The 23,779-nt window shown below is 40.8% G+C and overlaps 2 protein-coding genes across 5 annotated transcripts; one reads left to right on the forward strand and one right to left on the reverse strand.

The window, feature by feature from the left end:
• Positions 1 to 1,944: 1,944 nt before the first annotated feature.
• On the reverse strand, positions 1,945 to 11,516 carry LOC142851758 (uncharacterized). Of its 3 annotated transcripts, XM_075975767.1 has the most exons (6): positions 11,311 to 11,516; positions 10,524 to 10,607; positions 6,513 to 6,687; positions 5,517 to 5,643; positions 4,449 to 4,544; positions 1,945 to 3,628 (listed from the first exon to the last, which is right to left on the reverse strand). In XM_075975767.1, the coding sequence occupies exons 4-6, from the start codon at positions 5,638 to 5,640 to the stop codon at positions 2,871 to 2,873; spliced, it is 978 nt and encodes a 325-aa protein (XP_075831882.1). In that variant the 5' UTR covers positions 5,641 to 5,643; positions 6,513 to 6,687; positions 10,524 to 10,607; positions 11,311 to 11,516; the 3' UTR covers positions 1,945 to 2,870. The 3 variants fall into 3 exon arrangements, with proteins under 3 accessions (XP_075831882.1, XP_075831881.1, XP_075831880.1); XM_075975766.1 differs by lacking the exon at positions 10,524 to 10,607 and having other exon boundaries at positions 11,311 to 11,500; XM_075975765.1 differs by lacking the exons at positions 6,513 to 6,687; positions 10,524 to 10,607 and having other exon boundaries at positions 11,311 to 11,505.
• On the forward strand, positions 11,054 to 21,636 carry LOC142851748 (uncharacterized). Of its 2 annotated transcripts, XM_075975746.1 has the most exons (5): positions 11,054 to 11,179; positions 12,476 to 12,543; positions 15,855 to 15,981; positions 16,970 to 17,065; positions 17,873 to 21,636. In XM_075975746.1, the coding sequence occupies exons 3-5, from the start codon at positions 15,858 to 15,860 to the stop codon at positions 19,300 to 19,302; spliced, it is 1,650 nt and encodes a 549-aa protein (XP_075831861.1). In that variant the 5' UTR covers positions 11,054 to 11,179; positions 12,476 to 12,543; positions 15,855 to 15,857; the 3' UTR covers positions 19,303 to 21,636. The 2 variants fall into 2 exon arrangements, with proteins under 2 accessions (XP_075831861.1, XP_075831862.1); XM_075975747.1 differs by lacking the exon at positions 12,476 to 12,543 and having other exon boundaries at positions 11,061 to 11,179.
• Positions 21,637 to 23,779: the final 2,143 nt, after the last annotated feature.

A 23,779-nucleotide genomic window follows, 5' to 3' on the forward strand; every position in this document is an offset into this window, starting at 1 on the left:
CTTTTTTTTTTTGTTTAAACAGAAAAAGGGGAAATGATGGAGGAAGCTCATTGGCTAATAAAGGAACTGCCTTGGCCCATTTTATTGGTTAGGACATAGGTAGGTGGAGTAAACAGAGCAGAATGCCGGGAGGAATGGGAAGTGAGGTCAGACTCGACAGCTCTCCTCTCGGGAGCAGACGCCTCAGCAGAGACGCCATGCCCCTCTCCTGGGCAGAGGCACACGATGAAACAAGCCGCCAGGTCAGACATGCTGAATCTTTCCCGGTAAGACCGGTGCTCACAGATTATTAGAAATGGGTTGATCAGGATATCAGAATTAGCCAGTAAGGGCTAGAGCTAAAGGGCCAAGCAGTGATTAAAAGAATACAGTGTCCGTGTAATTATTTCGGGGCAAAAGCTAGCTGAGCAGGCGTCTGTGGGTGTTGGGGATGAAGCCCCGCCGCCCTTATTACTACAGATTTCTGTGAGTTTATTTGGGACTAAATGGTTTTGGGACCTGGTGGGACGGAAACCTCAGACAACACATGAGGCAAAACTTATTCAAATCACCAGACATGGTGAGAAACCTAAGGTAACAGTAAGTGTTGGAGCAGATGATCATGTTCCATTCACAGCAGGATAGAAGAATTTTTGTTTTCAGGCAGTTTTCTTCCTTATAGTATGGAGGATCTCATCAACCAGATGTTTATAAATAGAATCAGCAGCATTCTGACTTCAATTAACCAATATAACCCCTGCAAAGAAATGAAAAGAGGTTGTCTAACATATTATTCTATATCTCATAGAGTTGCCAATGGAGTCTTAAGCATTAATTCTCCATCCCTTGTCTACAGGAAACACAAACACAAATTAAAAGCATATTTGAAATTTATTTTTAATGTACATTTGTATGTATGCATTATGTGTGGGCCTAAACATGGAGGTCAGAGGACACCCTTCAGAGGTAATTCCCTCTTTCTACTGTGAGTACACTGGGGTACAAATAATGTTTTGTGCTCTGTTGGAAATCACGTTTCCTTCTATAACCATCATGTTGGCTATGGCTTCATAAATTTAAATTGTAACATTCTTTCATTTTTTCCCCAACTTTACACTCACCTCATAAGTAAAATCGGATTAAACTAGAAAGTCCCACAATGTAGTTCAAAATTCCAAGAGTTTAAAGGACCCTACGTGCTCATCTCAAGGCAATTCCTTAACTGTGACTGTGACCTCCCACAACAGAAAAACAAGTGACTACTTCTACCACACAGTGGCATGCAACCAACAACTGATTCTAATTCAGAAGAAACAACACAGCAAGGATGGACTGGCTGAAAACACAAAAGGCCAAACACACCCTGACAGGTCCAGTTTTGACATCTGGACCGTCTGCTGCACTGGTGCTGACTCCAGAGAATTTAAGTGCCTCAGCTCTTCCAGCTTCACCCGAACATGGCATAGTCTGTTAGCTCAGGGGGGGGGGGGATCGAAGGTACCCACCTAACCTTTCTCCTCAGCTGATATCCTAAAACAACTCCCCTCAGCGTATGCCATCTCAGACTAGACTGCTCAAATCCAACGTCCCTCCCTTCTACTCCTGTGCATCTATCAGTCCTCCTTACACCCTCTTACTCCCTTGGTTTAATCCTATGCTCACTTCCTGTTTTCTTCCTCCATTTCTTGATGTTTAGGTGACATTATTTAACCCTGTTTACAATATTCAAGGATAAAGCTTTTGGATTAAAGGTGTTTGTAGTGAGTTACCACCTAACAACGACACACAGGTTTTACAGTAAATATGGCAATCCCAGCAAATACACTCTAATCAAAAATTCTATAACAATCTTCATCTTCAGTAAATTGTTCATGCTCTAAAAAATAGGTTATGAGGTGAATATGTCAAACAAAATTACTGCCAAAGTCATGAGTAGGTTTCTACATAACATAAATGCACTGGGAGTTGATCAGAATGGAATTTTATTTAAAGGCATTACACATTATTTGTATCTGTACGTCTTCTCAAAAAGAATGTATCCTGATATGAAGGTGTGTCAAAAAACCTACCATTGGTATTTGTTTTAATCTCTGGTATATATTATTTTCTCATTTTCTCTGTGTGTAGTTTTGAGTTTCCTTTGTTTTACAGGATTCCTCTACACTGTGATTATTTTTATGTTAAATTGTTGATGCAAAACATTAAATTCTTTGTAATATTCTTAGAAACCTTTTTTTTAGTGTGAATGTTGAATGTGAGTTAAATGCTCTTGGGTATAGACAGTCATGATGGAACATAGAAGCCTTGCCTCATACTTGTATGGTTTCTTGCCTGTATAAATTCTCTCATGTCTTTTAAGTAGTGACACAGCATGGGACATCAACACATACTTCATACTTCTAGGGTTACTTTCCTGTATGAATATTTTTGTGTGCATAAAATTCTGATGAACTACTGTAGGATTTGCCACATACTTCACACTTGTAGGGGTTCTCTCCTGAATGAGTTCTCTTGTGTTTAGACAGTGCTAATGGACAATTTAAGACTTTTCTACATTCTTTATATTTGTAGGATGTTTCTCCTGTATGAATCTGTCTATGTTGAGAAAGTACTGATGAAACATAGAAATCCTTGCTACATACATCACACTGGTAGGGTTTCTCTAATGTATGAATACTCTTGTGTAGAGAAAGTCCTGGTGGAAAAGTGAAGACCTTGCCAAATACCTCACACATGTAGGGTTTCTCTCATGTATAAATTCTCTTGTATTGAGAGAGTACTGATGGACGAATGAAGGCTTTGTTACATACTTCACACTGGTAGGGTTTCTCTCCTGTATGAATCCTCTTGTGTACAGAAAGTTGTGAAGGACAATTGGAGGTCTTTCCACATTAGCAATTGTAGGATTTCTCTCCTGTATGAATCCTTCTATGATGAGAAAGTAATGATGAAACATAGAAGGCCTTGCCACATACTTCACATTTGTAGGGTTGCTCTAATGTATGAATCCTCTTGTGAAGAGAAAGTCCTGATGGAAAAGTGAAGGCCTTGCCACAAAGCTCACACTGGTAGGGTTTCTCTCCTGTATGAACTCTCTTGTGAAGAGAAAGTCGTGATGGGAAATAAAAGTCCTTGCCACATACTTCACACTTGAAGGGTTTCTGTCCTATATGAATCTTCTTGTGTTGAAAAAGCCCTGATGAACTACTGTAGACTCTATCACATACTTCACACTGGTAGGGTTTCTCTGTATGAATCCTCTTGTGTACAGAAAGTTGTGATGGAATATAGAAGGCCTTTCCACACACTTCACACTTGTATCCTTTCTCTCCTGTATGAATTTTCCTGTGTACAGAAAATGCGGATGGACTTCTGAATGCTTTGCCACATACTTCACAACTGTAGGGTTTCTCTTCTGCGTGGATTTTCTTGTGTACAGAAACTGCTGATGAAGTTCTGAAAGCTTTGCCACATATGTCACAATTGACAGGCTTCTCTCCTGTGTGAATTCTCATGTGTTCATAAAGTAACGATGGAATACGGAAGGCCTTGCCACATTCTTCACACTTATATGGCTTCATTCTTAAATTAATTTTCTGGTATCTAATAGGATGTGAGTTCCACAGAAGTGTTATGCCAAATTCTTTGTCTGTAGAGTGGTTGTAAAGGGGAGTAAAGGTTGGGAAATGAATGAATAATAAGCAAAATTATTTAAATTTATATTCAGTTTTAAGAACAGAAACATAGACTCATACCTGCATTTTCATTTTGAATAATGTTACATTCAAATTTCTATAGCTGTATTTTGTTCAGCCAAATTAAAAGCATCCTGATAGGAAAAAATTATATAACTTGCAGTAACAATAAAAAGCATGAAAACATGCAAACAAATGAATATTAATCAATGTGAAACATGTAAGGAAGGCTTAACATCAACAATTAAGAAAACAAGAGTATGATGCTATTTTAAATGAGCCATTAAATACATATATAAATTTTATGTCTAGATGAATACAAAGTATAAAAGTAGTCCAAATTGAAAAACACATTAATAGTTTATATATATCCTAGATGCAGATATTTAGTTTTGGAAGGTACTAAACTTCAGCTGCGTAACAAGAAACCTGTCAATAACAGTATTAAATGACATATTTCCAGGATCAAAGACAGAAATATGTATGCCCATTTTATGAATAAAATCCACTGAACAAATTATGAAAAACAAATCATGTTCACCTAGAAATTATAAAACTTGGTCAGTTACTGTAAACAGAAGCTGACCTGGGAGAAGGACAGAGCATGCCAGAATCAATGCATCATAAACATCCTCTTCTCACAGCAGAACACAAACGAAATCCTTTAAGCCTAAGCCCATCAGAACCTTGTGAGTCAGTGATGCTGATAAAGCCTGGCTTTCTGCTGGATCTCTGGCCTCTCACCCTGGCCTCTGTCCCCTCATTCCTACACACCTGTTTCCACGGCAGCTGCTGCTTGTCTCTTCATATCTGAAGGTTCTCGTCCTTCCTCCAGAAATGTGACCAGGTATGGCTTAGAGGAGGCAAGTCCTGTTCATGGGAAAAGAGAACATCCTTATTAGTGTGTTCTCCTGGGGATCACAAGTCCTCTGTACAACTGTATATAGAATAAAAGGATACAAACAAGACTTGTAGAGCATTAGTTCTTTGTGAGTTTCCTGATGAGTAATCAGAATGCTTAGGAGGAATTTAGGATTTGCAGGTCCTGAGCTTTCGATCCATCAGTTACAAGGAAAAATATTTAAATTGCAGAGTGTGGTATTCTTTGTAACATGTGTGCTTCCCACTCATGCCCTTACTTTATGACATTACCACAAATATCCCTCTAAAAAGGATGGGAAGGTGTTATGAACACGAGAAGAAATAAAATCATTCTAAGGTACAGGAACACTAATTGTCCCTAAAATTAGTGCCATAAGTTTCATTGTGGGACGCACAAGCTCCCTTGAGATACCGTAGAAAGTAATCAAGTTTGATGATGACAATTAAGAGTTCACCGTGGAAGGTTCCCTCACCCATGTCATAGAATATTACTTTAAGGTGTGCTTCTTTTCTTCATGCTCCGGGAGATTTGCTTAATGATTCAAAAATGAGTTACATTTGTCTGATTAAATAAAATTCCCCTGACGTCAGGAGGCTGAGGCAGCTACCATCTGATTGGAAGTGGTAGGAGGAGGCCAAGGGGGGCGTGTTTGTAAGTAGGGGTTAGGAGACGGGCATTTTAGTAGAAACGAGACAGGAGAGAAGGTGAGCTACTTGCTATTCAGCCTCTCTGAAGAGAAAATTTTTGCTTTAACCTTTGAATCTTGAGTTCTTTAGAAGGGTAGAAATTTATATGCGTTCCCTTCATGGCATTGAAAGAGGCAGTGCATGAGGGAACAGAATTCCCTCAGGTTGAGGCTTTTGTGGAATAATCACTGCTGGTGGTACTGGAGCTGCAGGTCCAGATTAGAAGAGTCATGTCTTAAAAGGCAGCAACAAATTTTAAAAAAGACAACCCACCCAGGAACACAAGGTTGCTGTAATTCTCCAACATCACATCCCTGTACAGACTCCACTGATCAGGGTCCAGGTATTCCCACTCCTCTGCAGAGAAATCAATGGCCACATCCCTGAATGACAGCATTTCCTGATACAAAGAAAAGGAATGACTATTAAATATTAAACAATTTAAAACAGCAGTAAAAATATGAATTAAAACAGTTATATGCACTTCTGTATATAAATCTAAAGGTCACCCAGAGTGAGAAGAGAGCTAGACGCCCTTCGAACACACGTGAGCAATACCCTAAAATAAGTCTGAGGCAGTGCTGTGATGTTGCACAGAACTCATCGTTAAGGAAAGTGAATGGCAGAAGATCCTGGGAACTCCCATGATATTATACATTTAAGAACCATCCTGAGAGGGAGAGTCTACAAAAGAGTACTGCAGACGCTGGAGAGATGGCTCAGTAGCAGAAAGCTGCAAGTGAAAACACATGTCCCTAGCGATAAGAGTGGATTTCTCAAAGGAAAATTTGGAATGCAGAAGGGACTGGAGAAATGCATTCCAAGTCTTAAAAGACCATGAAAGCCAACATAAGCTACTACGCATAACTAAACTATCTATCATACCTGAAGGACAAGGGTAATATAAAAAACATTTAACAAATTATATTCCCAAGCAGGAAAGTGAGCTTCCTTCAGCTCCTCAACCACCAGAAGCACGGGAGGGCTCGGAAAGCAGGGGCGTCCTAGGAGACTGGACACTCACAGCACATGGCTTTGGCGTGGCGCCCTCTACCCTGTCAAACATGCACCCGGGTGCTGTGGCCCAGTCTAGGTCCGCACAGCACCTCCAGGTCAGCTTCTCCCGCATCCCAGCTAAGTAGTCCAAGTCAGCTCCCTCCACGCCGGACCCGCCACCTTGCACAGTCCCTCAGATCTGCAGGACGGCGCTGCACCCTGCACCAACCTCCATGTCAGAGATCCAAGTCCAGCGGTGAGCAGGACACTCACCTAACTTTGGGGAGAAGCTAAATTTGAAGACTGAACATGGAGGTTCTGGATCCACAGCCCTTTCCTGTGTCGTCATCGTGATCCAGACTACATTTCCCATAAGTCAGCATGAAAGACTTCTTGGAGCCCACTGAAGGTGTTTTGTACAATGCCTGGGCTCCTGCCCAACTGCTTGCTGGGGATGAAGGAAATGGGCTTGAGTAAGGGGACAACAGGGCGTCAGGTTGTTTCAGTCACGTGATCTGAGTACCCAGCCTGTGAGTATGGACAGGGTGGACTAGCTTCAGGTAAGGGCTATAACACTTGACTATAAGAAAGGTGGTTTTGGTTTAAAACCCAATAATACAAAGAAATAAGTTACTCATTTGCTGACAGCGATAGTTGGCATGTGCACGTTGAATCCATGTAGTGAAGGGCATGGGGTCATGGCCATGGTGATGTTTAAAATCATGAAACAAAGTAAAAACTACAAATCTTTGACATTTACTTGCAATGAACTTTCAGAATCCTTCTGAAGAACTTTCTGCACATCCCTTGTCCACGCTTTATCCCATTAATTTGTGACAAATATAAATTTTGTGTCACATCTACCACAGCAATCTAACCTACTTCTCCCTGTCTTTCTACAGACTTGAGGGCTTAGTCATCAGCTGGTGTTCCTGAGCAAATGATTTCTGCTTCTGCCCCGCTCCCAAAAGGAGGGGCAGAGCTCCTGGGATCACACTGAATAGTGTACTCTTCTGGTCTGTATTCCTTATCTATTATCCTTTCTCTCTTTTGATCCTCACATCGTAGTACTTGACATGATTTGAATATCAGTGGTATCTGCCTTGAACTTCCTTCCTTTTTGAAGCAGAACCCTGAGATGATTATTACTCGAGTCCACAGTGTTCTTCAGATCACTTAGGTGGATATATTCATATTCCAGAAAACACAAAAACAAACCCTTCCCCATCTTAATTTTAAAGAAGTTCCCTTTTTGCCAAGTTATATCTAACCAATGAACAGCTTTTGTTAATTGTATACATTCGTTTAGATGAAATGACCATGTTCTTTGATGAACTATCATCTCTTCTAATTAAGAGGTATTTATTGTTCAATTGTGATGGTACTATAGCTTTTCTTCTCCTGTAGAAAAAAGAAAAGAAAAGCTCTTCCCAAATGTAACACATGTTCTGTTGTCCATTCTGAGGTCAACACATCCTTAAAGTATACCAGCTAATTTAATTCCATGGTTTTTCATGTTATTCTATGTTTCTCCACAAATGTTGTTCCTTTGTCATTAGCATTTAGTAAATTCAAAGTTAATAAAGCATTATGCAATCTATTTATGGGGGCCTTTGTTTGATATCCCTTTCTCTTTATTTAACATATCCTTCAAGTTTGATTTAATCTTTCTATAACTGCTTGCACTGTAATATTGTGTGGAAATATGCATTGTCTTGTAAAAAGCAAAAACCTGTTTCATTTTACTAGAGACATGTGCTGGAGCCTTGCCAGTCTTTATTCATACAGGTGTACCAACGATGGCCGTAACTTCCAGCCAATGTGATTACCAAATGAGTCTTTTCTTAACTTAAAGCAGCTGCCCATTTATTTCTGGAATAGGTATCAACAGCGTGGTGTACACATATTAGTTCTCTAAATTCTACAAAATCCATCTGTCAGATTTTATTCCTTTTGGTTAATTTCATGAATTTAGGCTGAAATGTTGAGTACCAATTGTTGTACACTTTCTAATTGGTATTAATAATAAAACCCTGGAGCAAGGTATCAGGGCAAATGCTGAGAGATCAGAGTGTGGAAGTGCAAACTACAGCTAACTCTCACTTTGCAAACTCCTCAGCTCAACAAGGATGACTTCCTGTCTCCTCCTGCCTTATATTTCTCTCTCTGCCATATCACTTCCAGTTTTCTTTTTCTTTTTTTTTTTTTTGGCTTTTTGAGACAGGGTTTCTCTGTGGTTTTGGATCCTGTCCTGGAACTAGCTCTGTAGACCAGGCTGGTCTCGAACTCACAGAGATCCGCCTGCCTCTGCCTCCAGAGTGCTGGGATTAAAGGCGTGTGCCACCACCGCCCGGCCTCACTTCCAGTTTTCTATGGTTACCTAGTGCCTAGGTCTGCCCTCTGATCTATAGGCAGGCTTTATTTATAAACAAAATATACTCATGGATTCCCCCTCTATTTTAGCTCCTCACACCCAATAGCCCAGTTTCTTCTCTAGCTCTGCAGAAGACCATCTGCTGAGGTGCCCCATTCTTCGCTGCCCCCATCTCCAGTGGATTACACAGATATGACCTCCTGACCCATGTCTCACAGTACTCACTGCCTTGCCCCACTCCCCAACTCCAGCAGGCACTTTAAGGGACCCACATGGCACTACAGCCAGCGAAGCAGGTAGACTAACTGCACATATTCACCTCTCACTTGAATGCTTCAAGCCCTTTCCTCCATTATCATCCCCAGCTCTGCATCAGAACACTTGTTGCAGCCCATCCCCCACCTCAGTTCTAGAGGAGTGCCCAGTTCTTCCCCTCCTAAGCTCTCTCCCTTCAGACTTTCTTTCTCATTCCTCCACAACTCCAGCAGGCACTCCCTGGGAACCAGTTCACTCTGATTTGGGAGACAGGCCAACTGCAGTTGCTCCTTCTCCCTCCATCCCTCCAAGAGGAATCTCCCAGCCTCGTCCCCACTCTGGAACCTGACTATGAAGATCCTGGGAAACACCCTGCATTTCTCCCTCTTCGGATGGTTCTCTTCCACTACCACCCTTCCTGGTGTCTAAGTCTCAGGTCCCAATGCACAAAAACACATTTTACTTTGAACCCCCAGTTCCCACAACTATCAGGACCAAAGGCACTCTTCCTACTAGCCAATCCCTTAAGAGCCAGAGAGAAAACAGAAAGCAAGAAACAAAGCATGTTCTCAATTCAAACAAGACAATATCAGAACCAAGAATTACAATCTTCTCAATGCCAGATGCCCAGATGCAAATTCAAAAACACAATGAACAAAAGCCAGGACAATATGTCTCCACTATAGCAGCAACCCTACCATAACAGGCCCTGAATAGAGTTGACGCACAAATAAAAGACCTTAAAATAAACTTTATGCACATGATAAGGTCCTTAAAGAAGAAGCAAATAAATACCACAGAGAAAGAAAAGAGACAAAAGCCTGGTGTCTTCAAACAGCAGCCTGGCTGGCTATTCCTCTGCCAGCTGGTCCCTCCTGCTGATAGTCTAGCCCCACACATTAAAGGATGAAGACATGTTTACCCCAAAGTTGTGGGCCTACTACCACCTTCACCATGCTCATCAACTCAGCCTCAGGGAGGAAGTTTCCTCAAAAGCATTCCAAAGCCCTGCCTGGGGAGACAGGAGTCAGGCTCCTATGTTGCCTCAGCTCAGCAGAGGATTCCTGTGTGCCCTGCTGTGTTTGTGTTTCCTCAGCCCCAAGAAAACCCTTCTTTTCCTGTGGATTCTCCCTGCCCTGGTTGATATTTTCCCATTAAGTTACATGTTGCAGTTGGGATGTTTTCCCTTTTAACTCTTCATCTGCCAGAAAAACAAGGAACCAAGCCAGATCAAGAACCCCCCTCCCCCAGACTGTAACACTGCAGCAGAAGAATACTCTTTCCACTCACCAGCCTCCACAAGCCTTTCTTTCATTTTGTTGTGTTGCTCTTTTTAGTGCTGTGTGCTAAACCCAGGACCTCCTGACTTCAAGGAACCTGCACCATCACCAGCTACCTCCTAATCATTTTTGTTCTTTTATTTCATTACAAGTCTTTCTTTCTTTCTTTTTTCCGTTCTCTTTTGCTTCTTTTTTTCTTTTTTCTTTGTCTGATCTTCCTTTCTGCCTTCTTTTCTCTCTCTCTCTCTCTCTCTCTCTCTCTCTCTCTCTCTCTCTCTCCCTCCCTCCCTCCCTCCCTCCCTCCCTCCCCCCCCTCTCTGATTTTCTTCCTTTCTGCCTTCTCCCCCCCCCCCACGCACGCACGCACGCACACACCGGGTTTCTCTGTATATTCCTTGTGTTTCAAGAACTCGCGCTGTAGACCAGGCAGGCCTTGAACAGTGTAAACACCACCACGTCCTGGAATACAAAGGCATTTCTTAAGTTTCCCAGGCTTGCTTTGAACTCACCCTGGAGATCAGGTGGCCTTGGAGCCCTGATCCCTGGGCCTCTTCTCATAAGAGGCAGACACCATGGCCACCAGGCCTCTACTCATATTTCATTTCAAAGGCTTAGCAGTGACTTTCCCGTGTGAATTTCTTATAATTATCTCAAAATGAATGTTTTTCTCTGGAGTAAATTTCTAAAACAATCAGACCTGTGTGTTAAATCACAGTGAAGTAACAAAAAAATGACTAGTAAATGTAATAAATATTGCTGCAAGGCCTCCATTTACAGAGGATTTTTAAAGCAGCCTGACTACCAGGGAGTCACCCTTTAGCACCCTTGCTTTTGGCGATTCTTTCCCAATGCCACATGCTACCGGCCAGCTCTATTCCGCGGACTTATGGGAAATGTAGTTTCACTCATTATGACGTCACGAGCAAGGCTCGCACTGTCGCCTTCTGATTTCCTTCCACCCTCCGCGCTTCCCTCTCCAATTTGGACTCAAGTGTTTTACTACCCTGCTTGGGTTGCATCTCTGAGCGCAGGTTGGTTCGGGGTGCAGGGCAGCCCAGCAGGTCTGAGGGATCGTGCAGAGGGAGCCGGTAGTTCCATGGTGGAAGGAGTGGACACGGGGCCCATGGGAAGCAGGAAGAAGCTTTGGATTTGCTGTTCCTACCTAGGCTGCGCCATCCAGTCAGGATTTAGGTCCGCGCCAGGGAGAGGGCGATGGGGTCGGTGCTGGGTCTCCTGCTGCTCCAGTCCTCCCGGGATCTCGCTCCCGGACCGGGCAGGTCGGCTGCCCGCCCCCGAGGCTGCGCCGGGAGCTCACTTTCCAGCTCGCCCTGGGAAGCCTGCTGCTACCAGCTGACTCTGAATGGCTGTAGTCAGGATTCTCATTGGTCTAGAGAAGAAAGGGGAGTTTCTGGTCCCTACTGCGCGATATTAGCTTTTGGTTATAATGAGAGACCTAGGAAGGGCATGCTTAGTGTTATTTGACAAAGTGAAGTTCCAGATACGACACGACTGTTATTTTACTGGAGCTCCCAAACCTTTGTACTGTGTTCCATAGCTGACTAGTCAGGGATAGATGCTGTACATGACCATAGTGAATTTTATCACAGATCTCTGCAAAACTGAACGCAGAGAAGGTTCAGTACATAGACGTAGTTTCAGATATCAAGCCGACGTCTCTTTATTACTAGTTGTGCACTAGAAGCTTGGAATAAAATGCCTTTATACTGTAGAAAATGATTCCTTTCTTAGAGGGTAGATGTTTGTGCGCCCCCTTTAATCTCCTCCCTTGCCAGAGTCTGATCACTTATAAGTCTTTAATATTTAGGGCAATTTAAATTTGAAGCTCAGGCATTCTCTCCTATTAGATAAACAGGATACATAGAAATTATGAGAAAAATAGAAAATTCTGAAGCAGAAAATATTTTTTAAAGTGAACATTAAAGTATATATGTCCAGCTGATATTGTAAATGATAAAAAATGAGAACAATCTCAATGCATAAGTGTTCCGTGGAGGAAAAACCAGCCAGCAGGCATTCATGCTTACTGCATTCTGAAGATTGTCTGATGGAACAGATTCTCAGGCTGTACCAAAAATAACTAGAGTTGAAAATCTGAAGAAAATTTAACTTCCAAACTTGTAATTTCTGTTCAACCTTTTTGACCTCTAAGGGAATTTCGAGAACATGCCATTATCTTTGCATTTCTTAAGCATCATATTGCCCAGAGGAAACACTTTTAAATTTTTTATAAATTCCTTTTACTCCTTATTAGTTTTTCATTTCTATCTCAAATCTGATTACTTTGTTATTTTAAATTTTTGTGCCAGGAAAGAACATCAGTATTAGCAAGACTGTGGCAGTGCACACCTTTAATCATAGCACTTGAGAGGCAGAGGTAAGTAGATCTCTCACTTCATGGCTAGTCTGGTCTACAAGAGCTAGTTCCAGGACATGCTCCAAAGCTATGGAGAAATCCTGTCTCAAAAATCCAAAATAAAGAGGCATGGTATTTATTCATTTATTTTGTTGATGTTGCTGTTAAGTGGATAACTCTACAGTGTTCCTTCAACATCAGAGATCTGAGAAGGAAAAGTTAGAGCAGGAAGTATAATCCAGATGGCCTCTGTGTCAATTAATAAATATTTTAAATGTCATATTCAATGGATCTCTATGGATTTTGAGGACCGTCTATTAAGTATGCCTGAGTTTAAACAAACTTTCTTTGTATTTACTTCTCTATTTGAAAACATGTATGGAAGACTAAAACTTGTTCTCATAAATAAATTACATTTTTGCTAAGCTTAACTACATAGTTCTGAGCACATGGAAGAATTGAATCATCTCTAAGGTACCAGAGAGGTCTACATCTTGACCCTTAGGCAGCCATGTATGCTTGAGCATGTATGAGACCTGAAAGCCTGACTCCACAGTGACACACTAACAATGCCACACCTCTTAGTAATGCTACTTCCCATGGGCCAAGCATTCAAACACAAGAATCCATGCAGCCATTCCTATTCAAACCACCACTGTGACTCTAGATCCTGAGTCAGATGATACTGCAACCTGCCAATTATTAGTACAGAACAAATATCCATCCTGCATTTTCTTTGTGGTGTTTTTACCAATAAGGGACTGACTCTATAAACTATCCAACAACATTACTTCAGAAGGTAATAACCTGCTTTCTTTCAGGTGTTATGGTTTTTAGTAGCCAAGTTTTCAGAAAGCTACTAAAAGAGCAGAGCCAAAGTCATTGGTAGTGATAGATTAGCATTTACCTGTTGGAAATATCAGAAAATTACAAATTTTGCCATTTTAGTTTATTTGCTGTGGAAGTTAAGCACTCATTTAAATATAGATTTTCCAGATGAGCATGAGAAGAGAATATCATCCATATATTGCAGGACTAGTAGCTCAGGGAATTTAAACAGTGTCCGCTTAAGTGTTTTATGTCCTAATTTAATGTTTTGCTACTAGAACTTTTAATTTTTCCCCATTTCTATTTAACACCATGAATGGAGTTTTAATCTATACTGAATTATTGCTACTATTCAGGAATAATAAAATAAAATCAGAAAATAACAGCAACAATAAAATTTAAACAATGGGGCAGCCACGTTGGCCTATGGTGTACTTGCAATGCGCTGCGAAACCTTTCTAGGAACTGGGGTGTTACAAAGGCCACTCTCTCTATCCCAGTAGGAGAAAAGGGCCATGTGGCCAGGGGACTTTGACTTTCAATCAAATTGCTTAGGAAGACTAAACAAACATGGCTGGCCTGTTAGCCAAGCAACTAGTTGATATATTGAGCCTTGCTATGACCTCCCAAGATGTGTCCACCAAGGGAAAAATGTTATTTTTTGTTTGCTTGTTTATTTTGTATACATGTGTATGTTTGTACGTTTTCTTTTGTTTTCTTTGATTCTCATTCTCGTTGTTTACAAAAATGATTGACAAGTATTTTTCTATCCTCCTTCATGGGGTCTCGTTATATTAGTTCTTATGGGAATAAAGTAGAAGAGGTATTGCTCTGAATATTTCACCCGTCTGGATCAGGATAATATTTCACTAAGTGTATAAACACTGTCACAAGGTCCTGAGAAGAACCTATATTTCTTCTAATCTCTCATTAAAGATCATGGGCCATTTAAGTGAGTTTTGTCAGTTTGCCTCAATTTCTACTTAAAGAAAAACTTCCTTAACTTTTCCTAGGACCAAGTCCCACACTGTGTTTGTTCCTCCAAGCTTTATTGCTGGTACGGAAAGTATCCACATGAAGTTAAGAATGAGACTCGGGCCAATACCACTTTAGCTAGCACTGGTTCAAAATTTCTCGAGTTTGACCAAGCAGTTTATTTTCCTTACAAATTAAAACACAATTAAACTTTGGGAAATGGACTCCATCTCAACATTGTGACAGCAAAGCTTTAACCACATCTACACTGGAACTCCTTTGCAAGGGACATCACTTTGGTGAGACACCTGTGACCTTTACCCTAAGAGTGGGCTCTTATTCACAGAGGAACAGAGATCAGAGTAAAGGTATAAGGAGGACTGATTTGTAGTAAACATAAGCTTAGGTTTTATTCTCTGAGGATGCAAATTACATGGGACCACTTTCATAAGGATTGGCTTTATTCACTGAGAGACAAACCTCAGAATTAGGGTCTGGACAATCAATGCCTTAGGTTTGGGGTGTTGTCAAGATTCAGGTGATGGATCCAAAGACTAGGAGAAGATCTCCACTGTATAAGGCAACATCCACTCCAGGCTTCCTAGTGAATAAACATCAGTCATTTCCTTCAAGCTGTGCCTTCTTCATCATTCCCTTTGTCCTTTCATCAGGGCATCTGAAAAAGTCCCAAAGCCACTGAACTTATTGCTAAATTGCCTAATTAGAAATTTGTTAAAAATATTCATAATTCCATTTTGTCTACAAATTGTTCATTTAGTTTTCTGCATCTTGGTGGCAGAAATTCAAGTCCCTTGGTACAGTCATTTCCATCACTCAGCGCATGCTCAGGAAGACAAACCTAAGCCCAGAATTGCTGGATCAGATCTGCACCCTCATTGTATATACCGTTTGTGGTTGCATATGGCCTGAGCAGTACCCTCTCCATCACCGAAGCTCTGTAATGTTAGAAATATATGTTATGTTTGCTGTATTATGATATTAGCATGGGACACAATGCTTATTTTATCTCAAGATTTTATTATTTATTTATTGATGTTGTGCATGGTTGTAATGCTAGTGTCCTTATATAAGGCGTTGTCTGATCCTATGGAACTAGAGTTTAGACAGTTGTGAGCAGCCATGAGAATCCTGCCTGCTGAGAATCCATCCCAGGTCTTTGGAAGAGCAGTTAGTGCTTTTTACTACTAAACCATCTCTCCAGCCTGAACAGTCCTCTTTTCATGATACACTTGCTCTTGATTTTATGGTTCTCATGACTAAAATATCCCTTGGAGTTTCTAGGATCTCCTGTCATTCAGTGTCTTTAATGATGAATCCTGTCAACATCACAATACTGCATCAGACTTGTTTACGGATATTTTTTTCCTATGTCAGAAGGGCTTTCAGCTCTCTTCTCACTATTGGTGACCTTTAGATTTATATCCAGAATACATATGCCTCCTGTTATTTGTGCTTTTATTGTTTTAATTAGTATAATACATAGTATTTATTCATTTTCTTCATTTCAGGAAATGCTGTCATTCAGGGATGTGGCCATTGATTTCTCTGCAGAGGAGTGGGAATTGCTGGACCCTGATCAGTGGAATTTGTACAGGGATGTGATGTTGGAGAATTTCAGCAACCTTGTGTTCCTGGGTGGGTTGTCCTATTTTTAAATCATTGCTGCCTTTTAGGCCATGACTCTCCTAATCAGGAACTACAATTCCCAGCATATATCAGCAGTGGTTGTGCCACAGGAGCTGCAGCCTGAGGGAATTCCGTTCCCTCATGCACTGCCTCTTTGAAAGCTATGAAGGGAACTTGTATAAATCTTTGTCCTCCTGAAGAACTCAAGATTTGGAGGCTGAGGTGCACTTCCTCTCCACAGAGGGGAAGAATAGCAAATACCTAACCTCCTCTCCTTACTCTTGTCTATGAAAAAGCTCTCCTTTTTTTCCACACCCGGACTTAAAAGCCCTTCTCCACCTGGCTCCTTCCAACCTCTTTTAGTCAGCTCCTTGCTGATGCAACATCCTGAGCACAGGTGAATTTTATTTAGTTAAACTAATGTAGCATATCTTTCCATTGTTAGTCAAATGTTCCAGGGGTTGAACAAAATCAACAGACATTGAAGTAATATTCTACCACATGGGGGAGGGAATCTTCCACGGTGAACTCTTAATTAACGGTCAGCATCAAACTTGATTTCTTTCTACAGTATCTCAAGGATGCTTGTGTTCCAACAATGAAATTTATGGGGTAAATTTTAAGGAAATTAAGGAGAGTATTCCTAAACCTTAGAATGATTTTATTTCTTCTCGTGTTTATAAAACCTTCCCTTTGTTTTTAGACGTATCCTTTATATTGGGGGTAATGTTATAAAGTAAGGGGCATGAGTGGGAAGCATCCATGTTAAAAAGAATGCCACACCCTTTGATTTTGATACTTTTCTTTGTAACTGATGGACATGAAGTCCAGGACCTACAAATCCTTTTAAACATGGCCCCATCTAGAAATTCATGAAGAATTAATTTTCTTTAGTCATTGATTTTATCCTCTCTTACCTTATATATACAGTCCTAGAGAGGACTCGTGATCCTCAGGAGAACACACTAATAATAATGTTCTCTTTTCCCATAAACAGGTCTTACCTCCTCTAAGCCATACCTGGTCACATTTTTGGAGCAAAGACAAGGACCTTCAGATATGAAGAGATTAGCAGCAGCTGCCATGGAAACAGGTGTGTAGGAATGAGGGGACAGAGGCCAGGGTGAGAGATTTGCAGAAAAGGAGGCTTTATCAGCAACATTAACTCACAATGTTCTCATGGACATACGGTGTAAAGGATCCCCTTTCGTAGTTTACTGTGAGAAGAGGATGTTCCTGGAGCTCTGATTCTGTTATGCTTTGTCCTTCTACCATTAGATCAGCCTCTGTCTACAGTAACTGACTAAGTTCTGTAATTTCTACATAAACACTATGTATTTTTTATAATTTGGTCAGTAGATCCTCATACATGAGATTTGCATAAATCCTCCTGTCTTCAATCCTTTAAATATATTATTTAATATTGAAATGCACAATTTTCTACTTATTCAGTCAAATTTTCATACATTTGAAAACTAAGCATTTAGGATGTATATGAACTATTAAATTATGTGTCTTCCAACTTGGACTACATTTATACTTTGTGTTCATCTGGACATAAAATTTCTATATGTGTTTAAGTGTCTCATTTAAATTAGCACCATAGTTTGTTTTCTTAATGGTGGATGCTATGCCTTCCCTACATGTTTGACGTTGTTTATACTCATTTGTTTCTGTGGTCTATGTTGTCCTGTCTTTGTCTTTCACTTCTGGTTATGTAATTTTAGCCTATCATGGTGGTTTTAATTAGGATGCACTGAATACATCTTTAGAATATTGAATGTAACGGTATTAATATTGAAAAATACAGGCCTGAGCCAATGTTTCTGTTTTTAAAAATAAACATAAGTATAGAGAATTTTGCTCAGGTTTCATTCATTTCTCAACTTTTACTCACCAGGAAACAAACACTCTACTGGCAAAGAATGTGACAAAGCCCCTCCTTGGATCTCACAACCTATTAGCCACCAGAAAATTAATCTAAGAAAGAAGCCATATAAGTGTGAAGAATGTGCTAAGACTTTCCGTTCTCCATCATTACTTTGTGTACACAGGAGAATTCATACAGGAGAGAAGCCTTACTATTGTGAAGTGTGTGGCAAGGCCTTCCGTGCTCCATCTTTACTTTCAAAACACAAAATTGTTCATACAGGACAGAAACCCTACAAGTGTGAAGTATGCGGGAAGGCCTTCTATTTTCCATCACGACTTTCTCTACACAAAAGAATTCATATACAAGTGAAACCCTACAAGTGTGAAATATGTGGCAAAGCCTTCTGTTTTCCATCACTACTTTCTGAACACATGAGAATTCATAAAGCAGAAAAACCCTACAAGTGTGAAGCATGTGGCAAGGCCTTCAATTATCCATCACAACTTTCTATACACAGTAAGATTCATACAGGAGAGAAGCCCTACCAGTGTGAGGTATGTGGCAAGGCCTTCTGTTTTCCATCAAAACTTTCTCTACACAGTAAAATCCACACAGGAGTGAAACCCTACCAGTGTGAGATATGTGCCAAAGCCTTCTATTTTCCATCACAACTTACTGCACACAAGAGGATTCATACAGGAGAGAAACCCTACCAGTGTGGTGTATGTGGCAAGGCTTTCTATGTTTCATCACAACTTTCTTTACACAAGAGGAATCATATGGGTGAGAAACCATACAAGTGTGAAGTTTGTGGGAAGGCCTTCTGTGTTCCATCACAATTTTCTGAACACCAGAGAATTCATACAGGAGTCAAACCCTACCAGTGTGAAGTTTGTGGGAAAGCCTTCCATTTACCATCACGACTTTCTGAACACAAGAGAATTCATACATCAGAGAGATCCTTCAAGTGTGAAGTATGTGGCAAGGCCTTCAAAAGTAAACCAGTCCTGTCTGTACACAAGAGGATTCATACAGGAGAGAAACCCTACAAGTGTAGTATATGTGGCAATGCCTATAGTCGTCGATCAGGACTTTCTGTACACATATGGATTCATATAGGAGAGAAACCCTACAAGTGTGAGTTATGTGACAAAGCCTACAATAGTCGAGCAGGACTTTCTGTGCACAAGAGGGTTCATACAGGAGAGAAACCCTACGAGTGTCAAGTATGTGACAAAGCCTACAACAGTCGATCAGGACTTTCTGTACACAAGAGGGTTCATACAGGAGAGAAACCCTTCAAGTGTGAATTATGTGACAAAGCCTACAAGAGTAGATCGGGACTTTCTGCACACAGGAGTTTCCATACAGGAGAGAAACCCTCCAAATGTGAAGTATGTGGCAAAACCTTCAAAAGCCCATCAGCATTTTATACACACAAAAAAATTCATACATAAGAGAAACCCTTCACGAGTCAAGTATGTGTCAAAGACTTCTGTGTTGCATCACAAGTTTCTGAACACTAGAAAATTGTCAAGTGTGGCAAGGATTTCAATTCTCCATCAGTGCTCTCTAGACATAAGAGAAATCATACAGGATAGAAGCCTGGAAGTGGGAAGTGTGTGTCATGGTTCCCCGCTGCATCATTGTTTGGTGCTGTGGAATGCCTTTCGCTCCTTCAGCCAATAGCTGCTGAAATTTGAGCCCACTGGGGCGTGGTCTATTTCTCTTTGAAAAATAGTGGCAGCACTCTGCTAACTCTCTCGCTTCCTGCTCTCGCTCCAGTGATTAGACTCCTTTTCTGGCTGTCGGTGTTCTGTATGTTTTTCCCCTAAAATAAATACTCCTTTGAATCCAAACTGGAGTGGGATTGGTTTGCACATTAATTTAAAGTACTTGGAGAATTCATACAGGCAAAAACCATACAACTATGTGTAAAGGTTTCTGTTCCATCATGACTTTCTGTACAATAGAGCTTTCTTATAGGAGAGAAATCATAGATGTGTTAAATGTGTGGCATGTCCTTCAATTACTCATCAGGACTACCTATATACATGAGCATTCATACAGGAAAGAACCCTAAAACTGAAAAGTACGTGGCAATGTCTTCCGTTTTCCATCATTACTTTCAGAACACAAGACATTCATATAGAAGAGAAACCCTACAAATATGAAATATGTGGCAAGATCTTTAAAATGTCACAGATTCTTTTTGCTCATTTCATAATCCATTCTGGAAAGAAACCCTACAAGTTTGAAGAATGTAAAAAAGCCTTATATAAATTGTCATACCTGACTCAGCACAAATTCATCAGAATGGAAGAAACCATACAAATGTGAAGAATGTGGAATACTGTTTATACCAGAAAACTTAAAGATCATCAAACAATTCTCTGGAGAGAAACCCTACAAGTGTAAAGATTGTGACAAAGAATTTAGAACTCTCATAGCTGTTCTTAGCCCAGATTATTCATACTGGAGAGACACATTGTGACTGTGGAGAATGGCAAGGCCTTCCAGCCGTCTTTGATCTTAAACAACATCAAAGAATACACTTGTGAGAAAAACCCTGTGAAGAATGTGTCAATTCTTTTGCACTGACTTAGAACTTTTTAAAAAATATTTATTCATTTATTTATTATGTATACAATATTCTGTCTGTGTGTATGCCTGCAGGCAAGAAGAGGGCACCAGACCCAATTACAGATGGTTGTGAGCCACCATGTGGTTGCTGGGAATTGAACTCAGGACCTTTGGAAGAGCAGGCAATGCTCTTAACCTCTGAGCCATCTCTCCAGCCCCCAACTTAGAACTTTTGAAACACCTGATAATTCATGCTCAAGAGTAATGCCACTACTGCCAAAAATGTTAAAAATAAAAAAGTCTTTAATAATCTCTCGAGTGTTTCTCAAGACAAGGTAGTTCAAATTGCAGTGAAATAATACAAATGTCCAAATGTTCATGAAATGTTTTATACCTCTGGATACCCTAAGATATATCAAAAAATATTCTGGATAGAAATTCTACAAATGGGGGGACACTGTGGGATATCCTGCCGTGTATTTGTTGCTTTTATTGACTTATTACTAAAGCTGTATGGGAAAATCCAAAAAAAAGAGAGTATGTATCATCAAGGGGAAGTCAAGAAGCCAACAAAGGAGAAAGATACCAGAACATTATCAGTAAGCTACAGCCTCACAGTGATACATAGATTAATAGAGATGGCTTAATTGGTTAAGTAATAAAGAAACTGCTTGGCCTCATAGCTTAGAACATAGGTGGGTGGAGTAAACAGAACAGAATGCTGGGAGGAAGAGGAAGTGAGGTAAGACGCCTTAGACAGACGCCATGCTCCCCTCTCCCGGGCAGACGCGATGAAACTCCTACCCAGGATGGATGTAGGCTAGAATCTTCCCGGTAATCGCACCTTGGGGTGCTACACACATTATTAGAAATGGGCTAGTCCCGGTGCGAGAGTTAGCCGAGAAGAGGCTAGATATAATGGGCCAAGCATTGTTTAAAAGAATACAATTTGTGTGTTGTTTTTTCTGGTGTAAAGCTAGCCGTGCGGGAGCCGGGTGGGATGAAAAGCAGGCCCGCAGCTCCCACAACATCCAGAGAGAAAAACCTATAGAAGACAAATATGGTATGTATTCACTTATAAGTGTATGATATCCATTAAATAAATGATAATAAAGCTTCAACCTGTAGATGTAGAGAGGAGTCGTCTGTGGGGATGTATTAAACTCCTTGGGAAGGGGAAATAAAATACATTTTCCAGATGGACTCACGACTGGTGGGGGGCCGGCGATGGTGGTGCACGTCTTTAATCCCAGCACTCTGGAGGCAGAGGCAGGCAGATCTCTGTGAGTTCGAGGCCAGCCTGGTCTACAGAGCTAGTTCCAGGACAGGCTCCAAAAAGCCACAGAGAAGCCCTGTCTCGAAAAAAACCAAAAAGAAAAAGGAAAAAAAAAAGACTGGTGGGGACCAAAACAAGAGGGATCAGGTGTTAGGGATAGAGAGAGAGCTGGAATTGAGGAGCATTTTGGTTTAGGTTGTGGAAACCTATTACAGTGAGAACTTCCTAGAACTGTGAAGAAATCCTATTGAGGATTCCTAATCATGAGCCATATGAGATCTCAATTGACCATCTGTTGCACAAAGAAATGATTAAATTGAAGGGACTGGGTAACAGTCAATTCACTTTTTTTCCTAAATGGAAATTCCCAAAACATCCTAGTTGATGCTACGACAAAAGATTTCTCTCTATAAACTGATAGTGGAGTTCTATTACTGAGGTCATCTACTCGTTTAATCAGACATGGAAAATTGAGCACCTTCATACACTGAGCCTTTACCTCTCTGTTCTAGTCTCTTTGGTGGAGGAGGGTAATCTGTAGGGTACAAGAGAGAAATGAGAACACAAAAGTTCAAGGATGAAGACTGTTTCACCCCAAGTTGGGGATCTACCATCACATTCACCATACTCAACAACTCAACCATGGAGAGGAAGATTCCTCAAAAACCCTCCAAAGCCCTGCCTGCAGAGACAGGACTCAGGCTCCTAAGGTGCCTCAGCTCAGCAGAGGTTCCCTCCTTCTGCCCTGCTGTGTTTGTGTTTTCTCAGCCCTAATAAAAACCCTTCTTTTCCTGTGAATTCTCCCCTGTGGTTTGGTGTTTTCCCCTGATGCTACATGTTGCAGTTGAGATATTTTTCTTTGAATTCTTCATCTGGCAGAGAAACAACAACAAACCAGAAGAGATCAAAACTCCCCGATGGTAACCCCGCAACAGCAGAATGTGTTCTCCATATTCCAGTCCCACAAGATGTTTAGTTTTGTTGTGTTGCTGAATTTAGTGTTGTGCTCTAAAACCAAGGTCCTGCTGACTTCATAGAATCTGACACATCACCCAGCTACCTCCTATTCTTTTTTGGTCTTTCCATTTCAATAAAAGGCTTGTTTTTCTCTTTGTCTTCCTTCCTTCCTTCTTTCCTTCCTTCCTTCCTTCCTTCCTTCCTTCCTTCCTTCCTTCCTTCCTTCCTTCCTTCCTTCCTTGTTTCTTTCTTTTTTCCTCCTTTTTTGACCTAGCTCTTTGCTCATAAGAGGCATCCACCAGGTGGTTTTTCTGTTTTCCTTTATTTCGTTTTTCTTTTTTTCTATTTTTTTTAACACAGGGTTTTCTGGGTTGCCCTGGTGGTCCTAGAACTCGTGCTGTAGACCACGCTGCCCTTGAACTCAAAAGATCCACCTTTCTGTGTAAATGAACAGTGCATACACCACCATCTCACAGAATATACAAGCCTTTCTTAAATTGCCCAGAACAGCTTTGAACTCACTCTGTTAGATCAGGCAGCCCTGGAGCTGTGATTCATGGTCCTCTGCTCTTAAGAGGCAGACACCAAGTGGCTGCCACCATGCCTCTGCTCAGAATTCATTTCAAAATTTTAGCAGTGTAAAATAAAAAACATAGCCTTTGCTGGAGAGGTTGTGGAGAAAGGGGTACGTACACTCACCCATTGCTGGTGGGAATGCAAACTTGTGCAACCACTCTGGAAAGCAGTGTTTCGGTTTCTCAGGAAATTCGGGATTAACCTACCCCTGGATCCAGCAATACCACTCTTGGGAATATACCCAAGAGAGGCCCTATCATACAACAAAAGTATATGCTCAACTATGTTCATGGCAGCATTGTTTGTAATAGCCAGAACCTGGAAACAACCTAGATGCCCTTCAACGGAAGAATGGATGAAGAAAGTATGGAATATATACATATTAGAGTATTACTCAGCAGTAAAAAACAAGGACTTCTTGAATTTTGCATACAAATGGATGGAAATAGAAAACACTATCCTGAGTGAGGTAAGCCAGACCCAAAAAGAGGAACATGGGATGTACTCACTCATATTTGGTTTCTAGCCATAAATAAAGGACA

Source organism: Microtus pennsylvanicus, chromosome 6 (assembly GCF_037038515.1).
Source record: "Microtus pennsylvanicus isolate mMicPen1 chromosome 6, mMicPen1.hap1, whole genome shotgun sequence".
Classification (NCBI taxonomy): Eukaryota; Metazoa; Chordata; class Mammalia; order Rodentia; family Cricetidae; genus Microtus; species Microtus pennsylvanicus.